Raw genomic sequence first — 19,681 nt, 5'->3', positions numbered from 1 at the left:
GAATCATAATCCAGCATATTCCTCTAGACTATTTTTTGTATGTGTATGTGTGTGTGTGTGAGTGTGTGTGTGTGTATATGTGTGTGTGTGTGTGTGTGTTTGTGTGTGTGTGAGTGTGTGTGTGTGTGTGTGTGTGTGAGTGTGTGTGTGTGTGTGTGAGTGTGTGTGTGTGCGTGTGCGTGTGTGTGTGTGTGTGTGTGTGCGTGCGTGACACAACACACACACCGACACATCAGCACCACAACACACACACACACACATATACACATATATATGTTATGTATGTATGTAGTGTGAGTGTGAGTGTGTGTGTGTGTGTGTATATACATATATACACATATACACAAGTATTGACAAATCTGCAAAACTATCATATTGATTATCAGAATCAATTTACCGGTGTTCTTGCCCTAATGAACTGGATCTGACGTCGCCACAGGTTCACAACCTTGGTGAACAGTTCATGTCTCTGGTGTTTAGGAAAAGGTCCTTATTTCTGGTGAAAGGCTATACTTCTGAAACAAAACCCGCTCTCCAACCACAAGCGGAATGAAATATACTAAATAAAGCACTGTAGGGAAAAAAATCAAAAGTATTTTTTATAAGCAAACCATTAAGTCAAAATAACAAGAAATTTGTTAACAATCACCAAACAAGAACTTTATTTGTCATCCGTAATATGACGCTCAACTATATACATCAACAAATCCAGCAAATTCGACTTCTTTTTTCACATTTTCACTTTCTTGTCTCATCTTCCACCAATACATCTCATCATCCATCTATACACCTCATCCTCCACCTACACACCTCATATTCCACCTATACCCCTTATCTTCCACCGATACACTTCATCTTCCACCTATACACCTCATCCTCCACCTACAACACCTCATCCTCCACCTACACCTCATCCTCCACCTACACACCTCACCATCCACCTACAACACCTCATCCTCCACCTACAACACCTCATCCTCCACCTACAACACCTCACCATCCACCTACACACCTCATCCTCCACCTACACACCTCATCCTCCACCTACACCACCTCATCCTCCACCTACACACCTCATCCTCCACCTACAACACCTCACCATCCACCTACACACCTCATCCTCCACCTACACACCTCACCCTCCACCTACACACCTCACCATCCACCTACACACCTCATCCTCCACCTACACACCTCATCCTCCACCTACACACCTCATCCTCCACCTACACACCTCACCATCCACCTACACACCTCATCCTCCACCTACACACCTCACCATCCACCTACACACCTCATCCTCCACCTACACACCTCATCCTCCACCTACACACCTCATCCTCCACCTACACACCTCATTCTCCACCTACAACACCTCATCCTCCACCTACACACCTCATCCTCTACCTACACACCTCATCCTCCACCTACAACACCTCATCATCCATCTACACACCTCATCCTCCACCTACAACACCTCATCCTCCACCTACAACACCTAATCCTCCACCAATTCACCTCACCCTCCACCTACACACCTCATCCTCCACCTACACACCTCCTCCTCCACCTATAAACCTCATCCTCCACCTACACCACCTCATCCTCCACCTACACCACCTCACCATCCACCTACAACACCTCCTCCTCCACCTACAACACCTCACCATCCACCTACACACCTCACCATCCACCTACACCACCTCCTCCTCCACCTACACCACCTCCTCCTCCACCTACAACACCTCATCCTCCACCTACACACCTCATCCTCCACCTGCACCACCTCACCATCCACCAATACCCCTCACCATCCACCTACAACACCTCCTCCTCCACCTACACCACCTCATCCTCCACCAATACACCTTATCCTCCACCTATAACACCTCCTCCTCCACCTACAACACCTCACCCTCCACCTACACCACCTCACCATCCACCTACACACCTCCTCCTCCACTTACACCACCTCATCCTCCACATCCACATCTCAATCTCCACCTACAACACCTCATCCTCCACCTACAACACCTCACCATCCACCTACACACCTCCTCCTCCACTTACACCACCTCATCCTCCACATCCACATCTCAATCTCCACCTACAACACCTCATCCTCCACCTACAACACCTCACCATCCACCTACACCACCTCACCCTCCAGCTACACACCTCATCCTCCACCTACATAACTCACCCTCCACCTACACACCTCATTCTCCACCTACAACACCTCATCCTCCACCTACACACCTCATCCTCCACCTACAACACCTCATCCTCCACCTATAACACCTCATCCTCCACCTCCGCATCTCCTCCTCCACCTACACCACCTCCTCCTCCACCTAAAACACCTCAATCTCACCCCTCAGGTATCCACGGCGATGGTGGAACCCTACAACTCCATCCTAACGACCCACACGTCAATGGAACACTGTGACGTGGCCTTCATGGTAGATAACGAGGCCATATACGAACTCTGCCATAAGCACCTGGACATCACGCGGCCCACCTACCATAACCTCAACCGCCTTATTAGTCAGATCGTTTCCTCCATCACTGCTTCTCTCAGGTAGGAAGAACTAGGGTGAGGTGGATGGTTTGAGTGTTGGGTGTTGGGTGGATGATAGGGTGTTGGGTGGGTGGATGGTTCGAGTGTTGGGTGTTGAATGGTGGATGATTCGAGCGTTGGGTGTTGGGTGGATGATAGGGTGGTGGGTGGATGATAGGGTGGTGGGTGGATGATAGGGTGTTGGGTGGATGATAGGATGGTGAGTGGATGATAGGGTGTTGGGTGGATGATTCGAGCGTAGGGTGTTGGGTGGATGATAGGGTGTTGGGTGGATGATAGGGTGTTGGGTGGATGATTCGAGCGTAGGGTGTTGGGTGGATGATAGGGTGTTGGGTGGATGATAGGGTGTTGGGTGGATGATAGGGTGGTGGGTGGATGATAGGGTGGTGAGTGGATGATAGGGTGTTGGGTGGATGATTCGAGCGTAGGGTGTTGGGTGGATGATAGGGTGTTGGGTGGATGATAGGGTGTTGGGTGGATGATTCGAGCGTAGGGTGTTGGGTGGATGATAGGGTGTTGGGTGGATGATAGGGTGTTGGGTGGATGATAGGGTGGTGAGTGGATGATAGGGTGTTGGGTGGATGATAGGGTGTTGGGTGGATGATAGGGTGGTGGGTGGATGATAGGGTGGTGAGTGGATGATAGGGTGTTGGGTGGATGATAGGGTGTTGGGTGGATGATAGGGTGTTGGGTGGATGATAGGGTGGTGGGTGGATGATAGGGTGGTGAGTGGATGATAGGGTGTTGGGTGGATGATAGGGTGTTGGGTGGATGATAGGGTGGTGGGTGGATGATAGGGTGGTGAGTGGATGATAGGGTGTTGGGTGGATGATAGGGTGGTGGGTGGATGATAGGGTGGTGAGTGGATGATAGGGTGTTGGGTGGATGATAGGGTGGTGAGTGGATGATAGGGTGTTGGGTGGGTGGATGGTTTGAGTGTAGGGTGTTGGGTTTTGTGATTGTGATGATGGTGATGATGATGATATTGGAAATAATGATATTGATGATAGTGATGGTAATAATGATGAATATTATCATTATTATCATGGCAATAATGATGATAATAATAAGCTTACGGTAAATGAAATAAAAGACGTAAGGATAGTCATAATCATACTAACATAAAAAAAATAATTCCAAAATATAAATGAATAACGACAAATCACATTGCCTCATCTTTCCTCATTCTCACCCAGTTCTCTCTCTCTCTCATCGCCTCACCTTCACCTAACCAAGTCTTTCATTCTCCTTCTCCAGGTTCGAAGGTGCCCTCAACGTCGACCTGACAGAATTCCAAACTAACTTGGTGCCTTATCCTCGCATTCACTTTCCTCTGGCTAACTATACTCCTGTTCACGCTGCTGATAAGGCCAATTACATGCAGGTGCGTTTCGGTTTTTACGTTATCTTTTATCTTTTTTTTTTTTTTAGTTGTGCGTTCCGGTTTTACGTTCGTATCTTTTTTTTGTTTTGTTTTACGTTCTTATCTTTTTTCCTCTTTTTTTTTTTTTTTAGTTCGATGGAGTCTTTAGTGGGTATGTCGACTATTATGTGTGGGATTCATGCTGAAGGATTCATGCTGAAGGATTTTTGGTGAAGGATTCATGCATAAGTATGTCCCGAAGGAGCAATATAGTGAAAAGACCTTCGGTATATTCGTGTTTTTTCCTGTTTTTCCCCCCTTCGTTGTTATGTTATAGAGATCATCTTCGTAGATTGAATAAGTAGTGGAAACTTGTACCATAACTTAATATTAATCAATATCACGTTTTACGAAAGGATATCATTCTCGTCAACGTTGTTATTGAAGCTACGAGGTAATAATCTCGAGACCTACTTTTTAATTAATGCCAGTGCATCCCCGTATCATTCCCAGTAAGACATAAATTTCTTCAAAGCAGACAAACAACACAAAACAGACAACGAAATAACCACCCCATCGTATATAAACTCAAACGAAAGAAACAACAACACTTAATCCCTCAGACCCGAACGAAATGTAGATAACAATCCAAAAAGAGATAAAAGAGATTCCTCGAGCTCTCATTTAAAAAAAAACAATTACTTACGAATACCCTACGTCCTCTCTTTCCTCAGCTAACAACCGCACAGCTGACCAGCGAGTGCTTTTCCCCCGAGATGCAGATGGTGAAGTGCAACCCCCGTAACGGAAAATACATGGCCGTCACTCTCCTGTATCGTGGTGACGTTGTACCGAAGGATGTGAATTCCGCCATACAAACCATCAAGAACACGAAGAGCATTGAATTCGTCGACTGGTGCCCGACGGGGTTCAAGGTGGGTTTATTTTGTCATTGTATTTGTCGTCGTCATCGTCATCACGTCACGTCACGTCACATCAACATCATCACATCATCATCAACATCAACATCAACATCATCAACATCAACATCAACATCATCTTCAACATCAACATCAACATCATCATCTTCACCATCACATCACATCCCATCCCATCCCCATCCCCATCCCCATCCCCATCCCCATCCCCATCCCCATCCCATCACCATCACCATCATCACATCCCAACACCATAGCATTCCTATCATCAAAACTACCATCATTATCATACATTTTACCTAAACTATATAACAAAACCAAAATGGAAAAAAAAACTATTTCTTTCACCACTTACAGGTTGGCATCAACTACATGCCCCCTACGACAGTGCCCGGTGGAGACCTGGCTCTTGTGCCCCGGTCACTCTGCATGCTCTCCAACACCACTGCCATTGCTGAGGCCTGGTCTCGCCTCGACCACAAGTTTGATCTTCTCTATGCCAAGAGGGCGTTCGTGCATTGGTGAGTGGCGTGTTAGAGGAGTCTTTATTTCTCCTTCTCCTTCTCCTTCTCCTTCTCCTTCTCTTTCTCTTTCTCTTTCTCTTTCTCTTTCTCTTTCTCTTTCTCTTTCTCTTTCTCTTTCTCTTTCTCTTTCTCTTTCTCTTTCTCTTTCTCTTTCTCTTTCTCTTTCTCTTTCTCTTTCTCTTTCTCTTTCTCCTTCTCCTTCTCCTTCTCCTTCTCCATCTCCATCCCTCTGCCCCTTCCTCCCCCTCCCCCTCTCCCTCTCCCTCTCCCTCTCCCTCTCCCTCCCCCTCCCCCTTTCTCTTTGCCCCTCCTCCCCCAGCCCCCTCTCCCTTCCTCCAGGTCTTACAACCCTCCCTTTCTAATGCGACATAACATCACAAAACCAACTCTGTTCTACATGTCACGATCCTCTCTTACAGGTACGTTGGCGAAGGCATGGAAGAAGGTGAGTTTGCCGAGGCCCGTGAAGACTTGGCAGCCCTGGAAAAGGACTACGAGGAAATAGCCGAAGACCCGGATGAATATGAGGATGACGAGGATTACTGAGCGGATGAATTTGTGCCATTTATGGTTTGAGTGGTCATGTTTTTCTTATGCTTTATTCTAATAGGAGAGTTGTTGCGTTATAATGTCTTGTTTTTGTTTGGTCTGATAAACTTCAATTCGTTTTCTGGATATTATAGGAATCCACTTAAATGGTGAGAAGATACGGTACTTTAATCCACTAAGAAATTGCCAAAGGAGGAGTACTTTCCTATCATATCTTTAGAAGTATATAACCATTCTTTTCAGTGTCAACAGAGAAAGTATTTACAAATCATTTTATGTAAATATGCAGTCTACAGTCTTTTTTGGTTCCACAAGCACTCAGTCATTAAGAAGTCATATAACACCTATCAGACCTCATCTATTTACTCTATCCATTGAATTTTCTGGAAAGAAGTTTTTATTTTCATTAATATTATCATTGTTATTATTATTATAACAATAGTACTGATAATAACAATAGTAATAGTAACAGAAATGGATATTTTTTTGCCTGAAAATTCAATGAATGGGCAAACAGGTAAGGTCATGTAGCCCTAGTAATTGACTACTTGCTGGAACCATCTGTGTAAAAAATATAACAAACTATATCCATTTCTCCGGCATCAATTGATCATCCTCTCTTCTAATATTGAAACATTCTCAAAATTGGCACAGAACAGATACAGTTATTTTATGTTCAGGTGTTCCCGCCACCATTACTATATGCTACCAAGTTACCAAGTGCCTTTACTATGGGTATGTACAGTTAGTTAGTCAAGAAGGATCCATAAAATCCGTCCCAATTACACCAGTTTTACCATAGGTATTGGAAATTAGTTTATATTTTCAGTAACATAATCTTCTCTTCTTTTCCTTTTTCTTTTTTTTAGCAATGCAATAATCTTTCTATCTCAACGTATCCAAGAAAAATGAAAGATTGTATAATGGTTAACTAGATGCAGAAGGTTGTTAATAGTATAGAGTTACTAAAACTATGCTTGCTTTTACCAATTTTGCAGCAGGAAGTTATTGTAATCACTCATGAAACTAATATTAGTTACCCATATGTCATGTCAGTAATGTTAATATAATTATGTATTGATAGCACTTCTGTCTCTTTAAATTCCTTGTCAAAACTTCAATAATGCTGCAGGAAGTACAGTAAGATATTTTATTAATTTCTCATTCAAGATAAAAAAAAAAGAGATACCTTTACTATATATTTAAGAGTAAATATTAGTTGACATTTCTCCACTTTCACTATGCTCTCATCGTTGTACTTTTATCATAAAATATAAACTTGAGTAAAAGCACTCAATTTATTTTAGCTTTTACTAGTTATGTAGTTTCATTACCTAATGGTACAGTACAAGACTACTGCCTTTAGTATTACTGTATTCAAAACTTGGAAGAACTTTAATTAAAAATTTATTTGATGTTATATTTTAATATCTGTACTCATCTTTTCTTGACAATGTTGTAATGGTGTTGTGAAATTATACTTGATCGATCTGTGTAACTATAAGCCAAAGATCAACCTATATTCTATATTTGAATAAATAAAAAGTATATAATTATACAAAATCTTTACTTAATACTTTTTTCAAATTCTCCAAGAAGACACTAAACATTGTTTAACATACTACATTTTTTCACAAAAAATTGATTTCCAGTAAATTTTAAAAATACTTTCAGAATATCTAGATGTAAAATGAGAGGATATTATTAACTCTTCTAAAATAAAGATAAAATATCCTCTATTTCAAGTTAATATAGAACTAGAGCACATAACATTTGTAGTGTCAGATCACCATAATTAAGCAACTTGATATTTTCACTAATTCTAAGAAGAAGAAAACAACCGCAAAAGAATTTTAATTTCATTATAATTACATACAATAGTCTAAATCATACAATACCTAAAAAAAAATGGTGTGTTAAAAAAGAAATTCTTAAATGGTTATGCTATTGATAACCTTCCATACTTTAAACCACCATTTTAAATATACTGATAAAAATCTTGACATTATTTCTTTTTTACAAAGTCTGTAAAATTACATGGAATGAATGACATACAAAAATACATCTATATCAATCATCTTATATTTTGAGAGAAGCTACACCTTGTTATCATTATCAATAATAAAATATTAACAATTTCTTCCTATTTCCGAGGATCAACAGAATTCTTTTTGACTAATGTAGAAAAGGCGTAAATGAAAAAGCTCAACTTCACAAAGCAAGAGATGTATGAACGCATTTCAGTGTGAATCTTCCTCATAATCACATGAATTATAAGGAAGATATAAATGAAAATACATTTGAAAAATGAAGCTGAACATGCCTAATATTCTTCACAAAAATAGAGTTCTCGTCACCGTTCAAAAATTATTTTAGAAAATCTAGACAGAATACAAGACTCTTCTAAGACCAAACTTGGAAAGCTTTTAAAATTCTCTTGTTTTGCGAACTTATTCATATTCATTCATACCAACTCTCCATAAATGGAAGAAAACATGAATATCCATCAAATGGGTTTTAAAAATATGTGAAAAAATGTTTAAAATTGGAGTTAAATGAATTCCAACCATATGTATTTTCTTCAGGTGCACAATACGTAACTGATTGACATATCTGGTAGAAATATTTATAGATACATTATCTTATAAACCAGAAGGCAACAGATGTTTCTAAAGAGCATCTCCATCTAAACAATAAAATATCTTTTTTATTACAATTATAACTACATTACTATATGCTTTGTATAAATAGTACTTTATCAATATTTTGAAATTAAATGTCTATTCTGTTTTATTTCAACTGCAATTCAAATAAACTGTTGATTTGCTAGCTATAGTACTACAGCTTCTATTACAAAACATTATCTACTTACACATTATATATATTGTGTGAGCATGCATATATGTATGTATTTGTGTGCGTGTGCGTGTGCGTGTGCGTGTGCGTGTGCGTGTGCGTGTGCGTGTGCGTGTGCGTGTGCGTGTGCGTGTGCGTGTGCGTGTGTTTGTCTGTGTGCATGTGCATGTGCGTGTGCGTGTGCATGTGGGTTCTGTGCGTGATGCATGTGCGTGTGCGTGTGCTGTGCGTGTGCGTGTGCGTGTGCGTGTGCTGTGCGTGTGCGTGTGCGTGTGCGTGTGCGTGTGCGTGTGCGTGCGTGTGCGTGTGCCTGTGCGTGTGCGTGTGCGTGTGCGTGTGAGTGTGCTTGCGCGTGCGTGTGCGTGTGCTGGTGCGTGTGCTTGTGCGTGTGCGTGTGCGGGTGCGGGTGCTGGTGCGTGTGCTGGTGCGTGTGCGTGTGCGTGTGCGTGTGCGTGTGCTGGTGCGTGTGCGTGTGCGTGTGCGTGTGCGTGTGCTGGTGCGTGTGCGTGTGCTGGTGCGTGTGCGTGTGCTGGTGCGTGTGCGGGTGCGTGTGCTGGTGCGTGTGCGTGTGCGTGTGCGTGTGCTGGTGCGTGTGCTGGTGCGTGTGCTGGTGCGTGTGCGTGTGCGTGTGCTGTGCGGGTGGTTTTGCTGTGCGTGTGCGTGTGCGTGTGCTGTGCGTGTGCGTGTGCTGTGCGTGTGCGTGTGCTGTGCGGGTGCGTGTGCGTGTGCGTGTGCGTGTGCTGGTGCGTGTGCGTGTGCGTGTGCTGGTGCGTGTGCGTGTGCGTGTGCGTGTGCTGGTGCGTGTGCGTGTGCTGGTGCGTGTGCGTGTGCTGGTGCGTGTGCGTGTGCGTGTGCGTGTGCGTGTGCGTGTGCGTGTGCGTGTGCTGGTGCGTGTGCGTGTGCGTGTGCGTGTGCGTGTGCGTGTGCGTGTGCGTGTGCGTGTGCTGGTGCGTGTGCGTGTGCTGGTGCGTGTGCGTGTGCGTGTGCTGGTGCGTGTGCGTGTGCGTGTGCGTGTGCTGTGCGTGTGCGTGTGCTGTGCGTGTGCGTGTGCGTGTGCGTGTGCTGTGCGTGTGCGTGTGCTGTGCGTGTGCGTGTGCTGTGCGTGTGCGTGTGCTGTGCGTGTGCGTGTGCTGTGCGTGTGCGTGTGCTGTGCGTGTGCGTGTGCGTGTGCTGTGCGTGTGCGTGTGCTGTGCGTGTGCGTGTGCTGTGCGTGTGCGTGTGCTGTGCGTGTGCGTGTGCGTGTGCTGTGCGTGTGCGTGTGCTGTGCGTGTGCGTGTGCTGGTGCGTGTGCGTGTGCGTGTGCTGGTGCGTGTGCGTGTGCTGGTGCGTGTGCGTGTGCGTGTGCGTGTGCGTGTGCGTGTGCGTGTGCGTGTGCGTGTGCGTGTGCGTGTGCTGGTGCGTGTGCTGGTGCGTGTGCTGGTGCGTGTGCTGGTGCGTGTGCTGGTGCGTGTGCTGGTGCGTGTGCGTGTGCGTGTGCGTGTGCGTGTGCGTGTGCGTGTGCTGGTGCGTGTGCTGGTGCGTGTGCTGGTGCGTGTGCTGGTGCGTGTGCTGGTGCGTGTGCTGGTGCGTGTGCTGGTGCGTGTGCTGGTGCGTGTGCTGGTGCGTGTGCTGGTGCGTGTGCTGGTGCGTGTGCTGGTGCGTGTGCGTGTGCTGGTGCGTGTGCTGGTGCGTGTGCGTGTGCTGGTGCGTGTGCGTGTGCTGGTGCGTGTGCGTGTGCTGGTGCGTGTGCTGGTGCGTGTGCGTGTGCGTGTGCGTGTGCGTGTGCTGGTGCGTGTGCGTGTGCGTGTGCGTGTGCGTGTGCTGGTGCGTGTGCGTGTGCTGGTGCGTGTGCGTGTGCTGGTGCGTGTGCTGGTGCGTGTGCGTGTGCGTGTGCGTGTGCTGGTGCGTGTGCGTGTGCTGGTGCGTGTGCGTGTGCTGGTGCGTGTGCGTGTGCGTGTGCGTGTGCGTGTGCGTGTGGGTGTGCTGTGCGTGTGCGTGTGCTGTGCGTGTGCGTGTGCTGTGCGTGTGCGTGTGCGTGTGCTGTGCGTGTGCGTGTGCTGTGCGTGTGCGTGTGCGTGTGCTGTGCGTGTGCGTGTGCTGTGCGCGTGCTTGTGCGTGTGCTGGTGCGTGTGCGTGTGCTGGTGCGTGTGCGTGTGCGTGTGCGTGTGCGTGTGCGTGTGCGTGTGCGTGTAAGCGTGTGAGTGTGAGTGTGCGTGTGCGTGTGCTGTGCGTGTGCGTGTGCTGTGCGTGTCGTTGGTGGGGACGATGTCGGCAGTGACGGGACTTTGTAGTCGATGAAGCTGTAGGCTTCGTGGAGCTGGTCTATAAGGGCCTTCTTCTCCTCCGGTGGCAGGAAAGAGTGGAGCGCAGCTTGGAAATTCTTTAATGAATGATAGATTGGTTTAGGTGTCGAAAAAGTTTGTTCTTTTGTGTCCTCTTCTTACAATATTTGACAAAAAAATATACTGTAAAGCTACTTGTGATGTTTTGAGAACTAAGGTGTTCTATAAAAATGCAGTAATTTTAAACTTAATGATAACTACAAACCTAGGAAATAGTAAGAGTATTTTCTCTATATTCAGATTTTTGTATTTTGCTTCAATATTCATTAATTGTGTAAAAAATCTACTTTGATTATCTTTGCATTTTACTCCAGTACCTTAATATAATAAGAGCAAACTCAATCAGTTCATCTAACATATAGATGATTTGCTAAATAGGGCAATCACTAATTAGTACTGTACAACTTGCCACATCTGCCTTGATTTAACAAATATAACAATATAAGAAAATATATGTATAAGCATAAATTCCTTCTGTTGCAAAAGATGTAATAAAAAGCATTTATATAATTCACACACACTCCCACACGCACATGCACATGCAGACACGCACACACACACATACATGTATATACACAAAATACACAGTATATAGACATTATTATCATCTTTGCATTTTCATCCAAAATCTTTATATAAAACCAATAAGCACTGAACTTGGCAATACTTGAATTTGAAATGCTGAACAATTTAGTGCATATCTTCCAGAATTGATGAAATATGTCCACAAGTTGTACTTTAGTCAGAAAATAACTAAATAGCAAGGAAAAACACACACTACAATATCTAAAGTTACACACAACTATTATTTCACCGCAAAATTGTTTTACTGACAAAATCAATAATAGCAACTTCATTGGCTTTTTACAAACTGAGATTTTAGATCATGTTTTTTTTTATCTGGACGTGACTTCAATATATATCATGTCTGTTTCTGGTCAACTTATAAAACCTCAGTTTCTTAGCAACAGATTTTTATTTTAAATATCTTAACATGTTTTATTTTAAATATCTTAACAGATATTTATTTTAAATATCCTCAATACTTTCAAAGTTTACAACCATATTCATGTAAATCTGTTTAGACTTACACGTATAAAGAAACACATCAAAATTGTAAACAACTCTATGCAATCAAACATTCAAGCGAAAGACATTAAAAATAGATAAGAAATATCTAATTATACTATAAACTAATTGGTACTTTATGGCATCTTTTGTGATTAATACTTTTGCCACTGAAGAAGTTATGAGATTACTAATTCTTTGAATATCAATTACCTAAAAAATATAACTATACACACACACACATATATAAATAAATAAATAAATAAACATATATATACATATTTATATATGCATATATATATATATATATATATGCATATATAAATATGTATATATATATATATATATATATATATATATATATATAATATATATATATATATATATATATATATATATATATATATATATATATATATATATATATATATATATACATACATATACATACACATCTACACATACATATGTACATGTACATTTACATTTACATATACATTTACATTTGCATATACATATACATATACATATACATATACATATACATATACATATACATATACATATACATATACATATACATATACATATACATATACATATACATACACATACACATACATATACATGTATAATACATACATATACATATACATTACATATACATATACATAATACATATACATATATATATATATATATATATATATATATTTTACATATAATATATATGTACATATATATATATATAATATATATATATATAATATATATAATATATATATATAATATATATATATATATAATATACATATAATACATATATAATATATATAATATATATATACATAATATATATATACATATATATATATATATATATATATTATATAATACATATATACAGATAAGATAGATAATAGATATATAGATAGATATAGATAGATATACATAGATATACATATATATACACATATATAAAATAATATATTTATATATATAATATATATATATATATATATATTATATATACACACATATATATATATATATAATATATAATATATATATATATATATATATATATATATATATATATATATATATATATATATATATATACATACACACACACACATATATATCCATATACACATACAATGTATACTATCATCATCACAACTAATACAATACCTAAATCTAACAGGTAAATAAAGTTAGTGGAGCATCAATACCATCAACATGCATTACACTTGCAAAATGTAAGATTTTGCCGCTAAAAGAGACCCTGGAAGAGAACTGCCGTAAACGAAGGCACACAGACACACCTAGTTAGTTATACTGCACCATATGCTTCCCTTAGACCTCTTAAAAGTATTTCCTTCTCTACGTCAGGCAAAAAGCAGTGTTTGGCAGCCTCAAAGTTCTGCATTAATAGAGATGGTAAATTAGTATACGGTAGATGGTAAGGTTAGGCTAAGCTGTGACGTTCCAGTTGCTTTTTCCTTTTATGGAATTGATCGTAAATGGCTCGTAGTACTTTGCGAGATTTTGGAATTTGTTAAAAAGAGATTTTTCTTTCTTAATTCTGATTGGTATGTAATTGCAAAAGCAACTGGAAGGTTGAATGTTTATAGCAATTAGTAAGGCAAGAGTATTTATGTAACCTTGATTTTGAAATTAAGAATTATTGTTAAGATTATTAGGGTAAAGATTGTTCAGAAATAAAAATAAAAAGGAGGTTAACTTAGATGTGTAAGACAAAAATTTTGCAAATTGAAATTCATAACTAAAATATGCACTCTACACCTCATAGAATAAATGTTATCTAATAGAATTAATAGAATTAATAGAATTAATCATTATACACAGCTAAAATGATATCATTTGTGTTATATAAAAAGGTATTACTTTATATTGAAGTCATCTTACTTTCATAAAACATTATGTGGTACTTATCAAATGCATAATCCTATTTCCAAAACATGAAAACAGAAAATATAAATGATCAAAGTAAGCAGTTTCCTAGGATCATGTTCTTATAAATATTGAAAGCCATAATCATTATCACAATCACTAGAAAAATAAGTAATTGGCAACCTTCTCCTCATTAAGTCTAGCTCTATCTTACTGCTGGTTGACATCATATCTTTTGCAATCTGTACATGGTCAACAATCCTATAAAACCTTAAGTTTTTCTCCTTTTAAAAAATGCAACGTAGGGCCTTCTGTTTGCTAAGCATCCTACATACATAAGGTATTTCGAGAAACTTAGTAAAATAAAGAAAAAGAATGGATAAAAGATTTTTAAAAAAAGCAAATCAATAAAAAGTACTTCCTTCACCTCCTTCACATAAAATCAACTTTATATCTATCAATTAGTCTTTTAGCTTCCTTTATACCATGCACCATAAAGGGTAAAATCATCTTTGCGTCAATCAATACCCAGAAAAGTTTAAGTACGTATCTGAAATTTATGCACAGTCATACACCATCTTATTCTTACCCTTGCTAAACCTGTATCAACTAAAAAGCATTAGAGAAGGGTTAACGGCTAAAATATATATAGTAGAAGAGTACCATTCTCTGGAAGCTGATAAGGAATAAATGTCAGTAAGCAGACAAGTTCAATTTTTATAATACTGACTTGATTTTCGGAATAGAATAATCATATCGAACCCAATGTGTAAAAAAATGTATCCTCTTTTGTGTTTGTGTGTGTGTATATGTGTGTGTATGGGTGTGTGAGCATGAGCATGTGCACATCTGTCTCTCTGTGTTTGAGTCTCTGTCTATGTGTGTGTGTGTTTATGTGTCTGTCTGTCTATGTGAATGTCAGTCTCTGTGTCAATGTGTGTCTGCGTGTATGACTCTTACTGAGGTCTCTCTGTGTGTATGTCTCTGTGTGTCTCTGATTACATGTGTATGCATGTAAATATAACTATAAGTCAATTTAGCTCTAAAACCATTAATAAAGATGAAGTTATATATCACATAAATGGAAATTAGAGGTACATACCGCTCGGGTGAAGTGAGCCTCGGTAAAGCCCCACTGACTGAGGAGACGATACTCATCCGGTAAGGTAGTGAACGTAATGGTTGGGTCATCCGTGCTAATACTAAAACTGACTTCATCCTCTGCAAACCTGTGAAAAAGATTAAAATTTTATCTATATTCTCAAAGTGGTTAATTGTAAGTCTGCTTCTCATTGATTTTCTTTCTAGTAAAATGTGATAGTTGTAGATAGTTTATACATTAAATATATAGCTGTAAATTTGCTAATTATTTATTTTGCTGGCAGTTTAATGTCACTCAAAATAATGATTACGAGATAAAACTTCAGTCAAGAAGGATATGAATTTCATAAGCTAGATTCCTCTTCCTTTTTCAGTCCCAACTTGAAGCCTATGCTCTTGATTTTTTCCTGTGTCTTCAGCATTCGTGAATAACACCAAACCTTAACCTCTGTGCTATCTCTTTTTTAGCCTGTCATTTTTAAAAGTCTGATCCAAAAGTGTTATCAAGTATTCATGCAGAAACTACTGATTTAAAGTAGCATTACTGTTGCTTCTACTTCTGGCTATTCTTTAGAAATATCCTGTTTTTAAACTAATTCCCTATACTTCATTCAGAAACTGTCACAATCATAGTCTTCACTGGAAAACTATGCAATTAAGAAACCTGAGCATCTTTGGGGTATGCAGTTAATGGAAACAATCAGTTTCTTTCTTCTTCTTTTATTTTCCTATATGCATGAAAATGTATATCTATATGCATGAAAATTTTGACACACATCACTCCCATTCCCAACAGCAAAGGCTGTAAGTCACAGTTATTCCAGGCTACAACAAATCCTATGTCTCAGTATTCTTGTTGCATAAAACCTCAACTAAATTTCAAAAGGTTTTTAGTCAGTCACCCACAAACCACGTACCTTAAAACAGGATGTCTCTTAGAACTTGTGGTTAAGCTCTTTATCGCTCCTGTCATGTACGATGAGTGTGGACACACCTCGAAATGGATGTTCTCCCTGATACACTTTTGGTAAATGTTCTCATCCTCCAGCACACGATAACCATGGCCTATCCTCTCTGCAGAGAAGCTCTCGACTGCCTGTAATGAACGCAGACAGAACTGTATCAGACCAAGAGAAATAGATGATCTATTGACTTCTTGAATCTGATGATAAACAGGGCAATTTCCTAAATTGTACAACTTCAAATCATTAAGGAAACAAAAATGAGTGCATTAGATTCTCATGGCAGCTTCATAAGGTTCAAGTTAATGTCAGGAATTACTGAAGATATGGTACAGACATACTGCAACACAGCACCAGTGCAGTCAGCTGAGGATCAAGCGTTTCCATTTTTACTGCATCACAATTTATTTCATTTGACACCAGCACATAAATCTAACAGCAATAATACTACCTCTTGAACACCCTTAGCAGGTCCTGCTTCACCAGCATGCACTGTGCGGTGAATTCCCTTCTCCTTTGCTGCTTGGAAAACAGCAATATCAACCGCATTCTGCATACCAGCATCTACCAAAATCGGGTTACACATTATGATAGATACAGTTGTTTTTCTGACGAAATTTTCATGTGAAAAATGCAAATCCTGTTATATATCTTCTTATCTATTATAGTTAACAAAATAAAACTGCATATAAAAATTTTGATCACAATAATTCATATAAATATACCAGAAGCAATATATACCATATATTCTCACTCATCCTATAATCTCAACATGGGATACACACACACACACACACACACACACACACACACACACACACACACACACACACACACACACACACACACACACACACACACACACACACACACACACACACAAAACATACACACACACACAAAACATACACACACACACACACACACACACACACACACACACACACACACACACACACACACACACACACACACACACACACACACACACACACACACACACACACACACACACAAACAAAACAAACAAACAAACACACAAACACACACACAAACACACACACACACACACACACACACACACACACACACACACACACACACACACACACACACACACACACACACACACACACACTTATCAGTAATACTTGTTATTACTATAAAATAAATAAGAAGAATGAGGATGTTCCTTACCTTCGCCTCCCTGAAGTCCCTCATTACCAGCAATATCAATGCCTACGACTCCTTTATCTTGGTATTCTTCACAAAGACGTAAAATCTCCCTAGACAAGTCTGTAAAGTTGATGCATGATAAAAATATATATATATATATAAAACTATTGTCTTTAAGAAATCTGAACTTACTTAAACATCTTTTTCATTAATGAATCATATAAATGTAATTAAAATGACCCTGCAACTGTTTTCTTTTCACATATCAGTTACATGGAAAAATCAGATTATTTCCACAAACCCTAAAAAACAGAAAAAATTACACATAATAACAATAATTTGCAATTAAGATTATCATTCTGCCTTCATGAGCGCAATCACAGCTACAACACTCAAGACAAAACTAAAAATAGGAGGTCGGTGTCTTACGTGATAATCCTCGTATGCAGCAGAGAATAACTCTGACTTTTGTGCCAAATTCTTCCTCCCCTCGTTTCAGCCCCTTTAAAACCGCTTTTAACACATCATCAATGGTGACATCTGTAGGAGGAGCAGCACATGATGAGGGACCAATTATAGCGCTAAGGTACACTACAATCACTATACAATCACTACAGATATAGTGTAACTAACCTCTAACATGAAAATGCAAATTCATCTTCAAAATATCTGAATCAAAATTGAGCTCTTGCAGATCATATACCCAGTAAAAGTCCTCATTCATAATTTCTATTTATATCATAAAAGAAGCAGAAAGAGATCTTTTGCTCTTACTTCCACCATTTCCTTCCGCTGTGCCATTGACCTCAGACGTCAAGTAATCTGGCTGATGGGCACTGTCTGGAAGAAATAGGTGAGGACAGAATCTCGTCTCGCAGTAAGCTACACTCTCCTTCGCCTGATCCTCCACGAATTCGTGTGATATCCTTTCTATCGCTTCCAGATCTCCTCTGTGGGGGGGGAATAAAAAGAACAGTTCAATTTAAAAGCCACCAATACAATCTTAATCTAGTGAGAATTTTAACAGAACAGGAAATGGACTAACAGTACAATATTTATACATCATATGTGTTGTACTATCTGATTTGCTAAATGATGACGTTTACTAAGAAAAGATAAAGGAAACATAGAAATGGATAATTACTTTAGATAATATATACAAATTTAATTTTAACACCACAAAATAAAAATGCAAATGAGTCCTGTTTAATACATAAAGGATGCCTATTATAAATTCAAGTGTTAAAATTGACAACAATGAATCTACAAAATCAATTATATTTTTTATTGGAATATCTGAGACAAAGACTCAACTTCTTATGAAGCTTTCTTCAGTAAGATCAAAGCATTACTGAAAAATCTAGAGAACTTTTTGGTAGCAGAGCCTCATAAATAATACAAATGAATGGGATTTACTGAAAGATTAGTATAAATTCTATATGAAAGTGTCTGTTTCTCAAATATCCAGGAATTCACATACTGAATTCAACATAAAAGTAAATAATGTGTTCCTTCTGTTGATAACAGTTTGAATGAACTCTTATCAATTAATAATAAATGACTAATCTCAACCACTAAACCTTCAGATAACCAAATATCATATACTGAAGCAGGAACACAGCCTGAACTTCAAGAAGGGAGGGACACTTGTGATAGAAAATAGGTTCGACAAGCACAGCAAACCCTTAATATTGGGAACTCCTAAAAATACCTGAATTGTATATTTTTAACAAAACCTACAGCCAATGTCACTTATTTCATCTATCAACTCTACAAATCACAAATCCTAAAGAGGACTAATGCCTCCTGTATGCCCCGGCTATGTCACAATACTTGATTCTGTTACGGAAATAGAAAAGAAATCTCACCCTCTATACTTACACGAAGGCAGGCATAAATATGGTAAAGCCATGGAGAAAGAAGCATAGATCCTGAGGTTCTTGTACCTTTAGAGCATTCTTGAGGTCTTCTAGGGAGCCACTGCCTGGTAGTGGAAGCTTCTTCTTCCTACAAAAAAAGAAAAAGAGGACGTTAGTGAAGACACACAGCCAAACAAAACAAAACCTGAGGCAGCATAATTATCTACGTATATTTTTCACAAGGCAGGGACCAACTTTGATACAGGGTGACTATGCATACACTGAGAATGACAGAAAGTTGGCAAAGTAAATTGATTAAATTCTAAGGATGGAGAGAGAGAGAGAGAGAGAGAGAGAGAGAGAGAGAGAGAGAGAGAGAGAGAGAGAGAGAGAGAGAGAGAGAGAGAGAGAGAGAGAGAGAGAGAGAGAGAGAGAGAGAGAGAGAGAGAGAGAGAGAGGAGGGAGG

General features: G+C 39.6%; 2 protein-coding genes across 2 annotated transcripts in view; one reads left to right on the top strand and one right to left on the bottom strand.

Annotated features, from left to right (window-relative positions):
* Positions 1-7,518, top strand: part of LOC122250432 (tubulin alpha chain) — a 31,096-nt gene extending 23,578 nt beyond the window's left edge. Inside the window, exons 5-9 of the mRNA XM_086530953.1 lie at positions 2,382-2,581; positions 3,839-3,965; positions 4,679-4,879; positions 5,240-5,403; positions 5,826-7,518. Of these exons, the coding sequence (XP_086387079.1) occupies positions 2,382-2,581; positions 3,839-3,965; positions 4,679-4,879; positions 5,240-5,403; positions 5,826-5,952 (819 nt within the window). The 3' untranslated portion in view covers positions 5,953-7,518. The remainder of the gene's footprint in view (positions 1-2,381; positions 2,582-3,838; positions 3,966-4,678; positions 4,880-5,239; positions 5,404-5,825) is intronic.
* Positions 7,519-11,035: 3,517 nt separating this feature from the next.
* Positions 11,036-19,681, bottom strand: part of LOC122250441 (adenosine deaminase) — a 49,893-nt gene continuing 41,247 nt past the window's right edge. Inside the window, exons 3-11 of the mRNA XM_043011857.2 lie at positions 19,238-19,363; positions 18,131-18,306; positions 17,786-17,896; positions 17,378-17,476; positions 16,632-16,744; positions 16,136-16,314; positions 15,220-15,346; positions 13,529-13,626; positions 11,036-11,170 (exon numbers count right to left, since the gene is read on the bottom strand). Of these exons, the coding sequence (XP_042867791.1) occupies positions 13,537-13,626; positions 15,220-15,346; positions 16,136-16,314; positions 16,632-16,744; positions 17,378-17,476; positions 17,786-17,896; positions 18,131-18,306; positions 19,238-19,363 (1,021 nt within the window). The 3' untranslated portion in view covers positions 11,036-11,170; positions 13,529-13,536. The remainder of the gene's footprint in view (positions 11,171-13,528; positions 13,627-15,219; positions 15,347-16,135; positions 16,315-16,631; positions 16,745-17,377; positions 17,477-17,785; positions 17,897-18,130; positions 18,307-19,237; positions 19,364-19,681) is intronic.

Source organism: Penaeus japonicus, unplaced genomic scaffold, assembly GCF_977035675.1.
Source record: "Penaeus japonicus unplaced genomic scaffold, GWHDUDI00000001_assembly GWHDUDI00000034, whole genome shotgun sequence".
NCBI classification, from domain to species: Eukaryota; Metazoa; Arthropoda; class Malacostraca; order Decapoda; family Penaeidae; genus Penaeus; species Penaeus japonicus.
The sequence above is the reverse complement of the archived record's forward strand: the minus strand, read 5'-3'. Positions and strand labels throughout refer to the sequence as shown.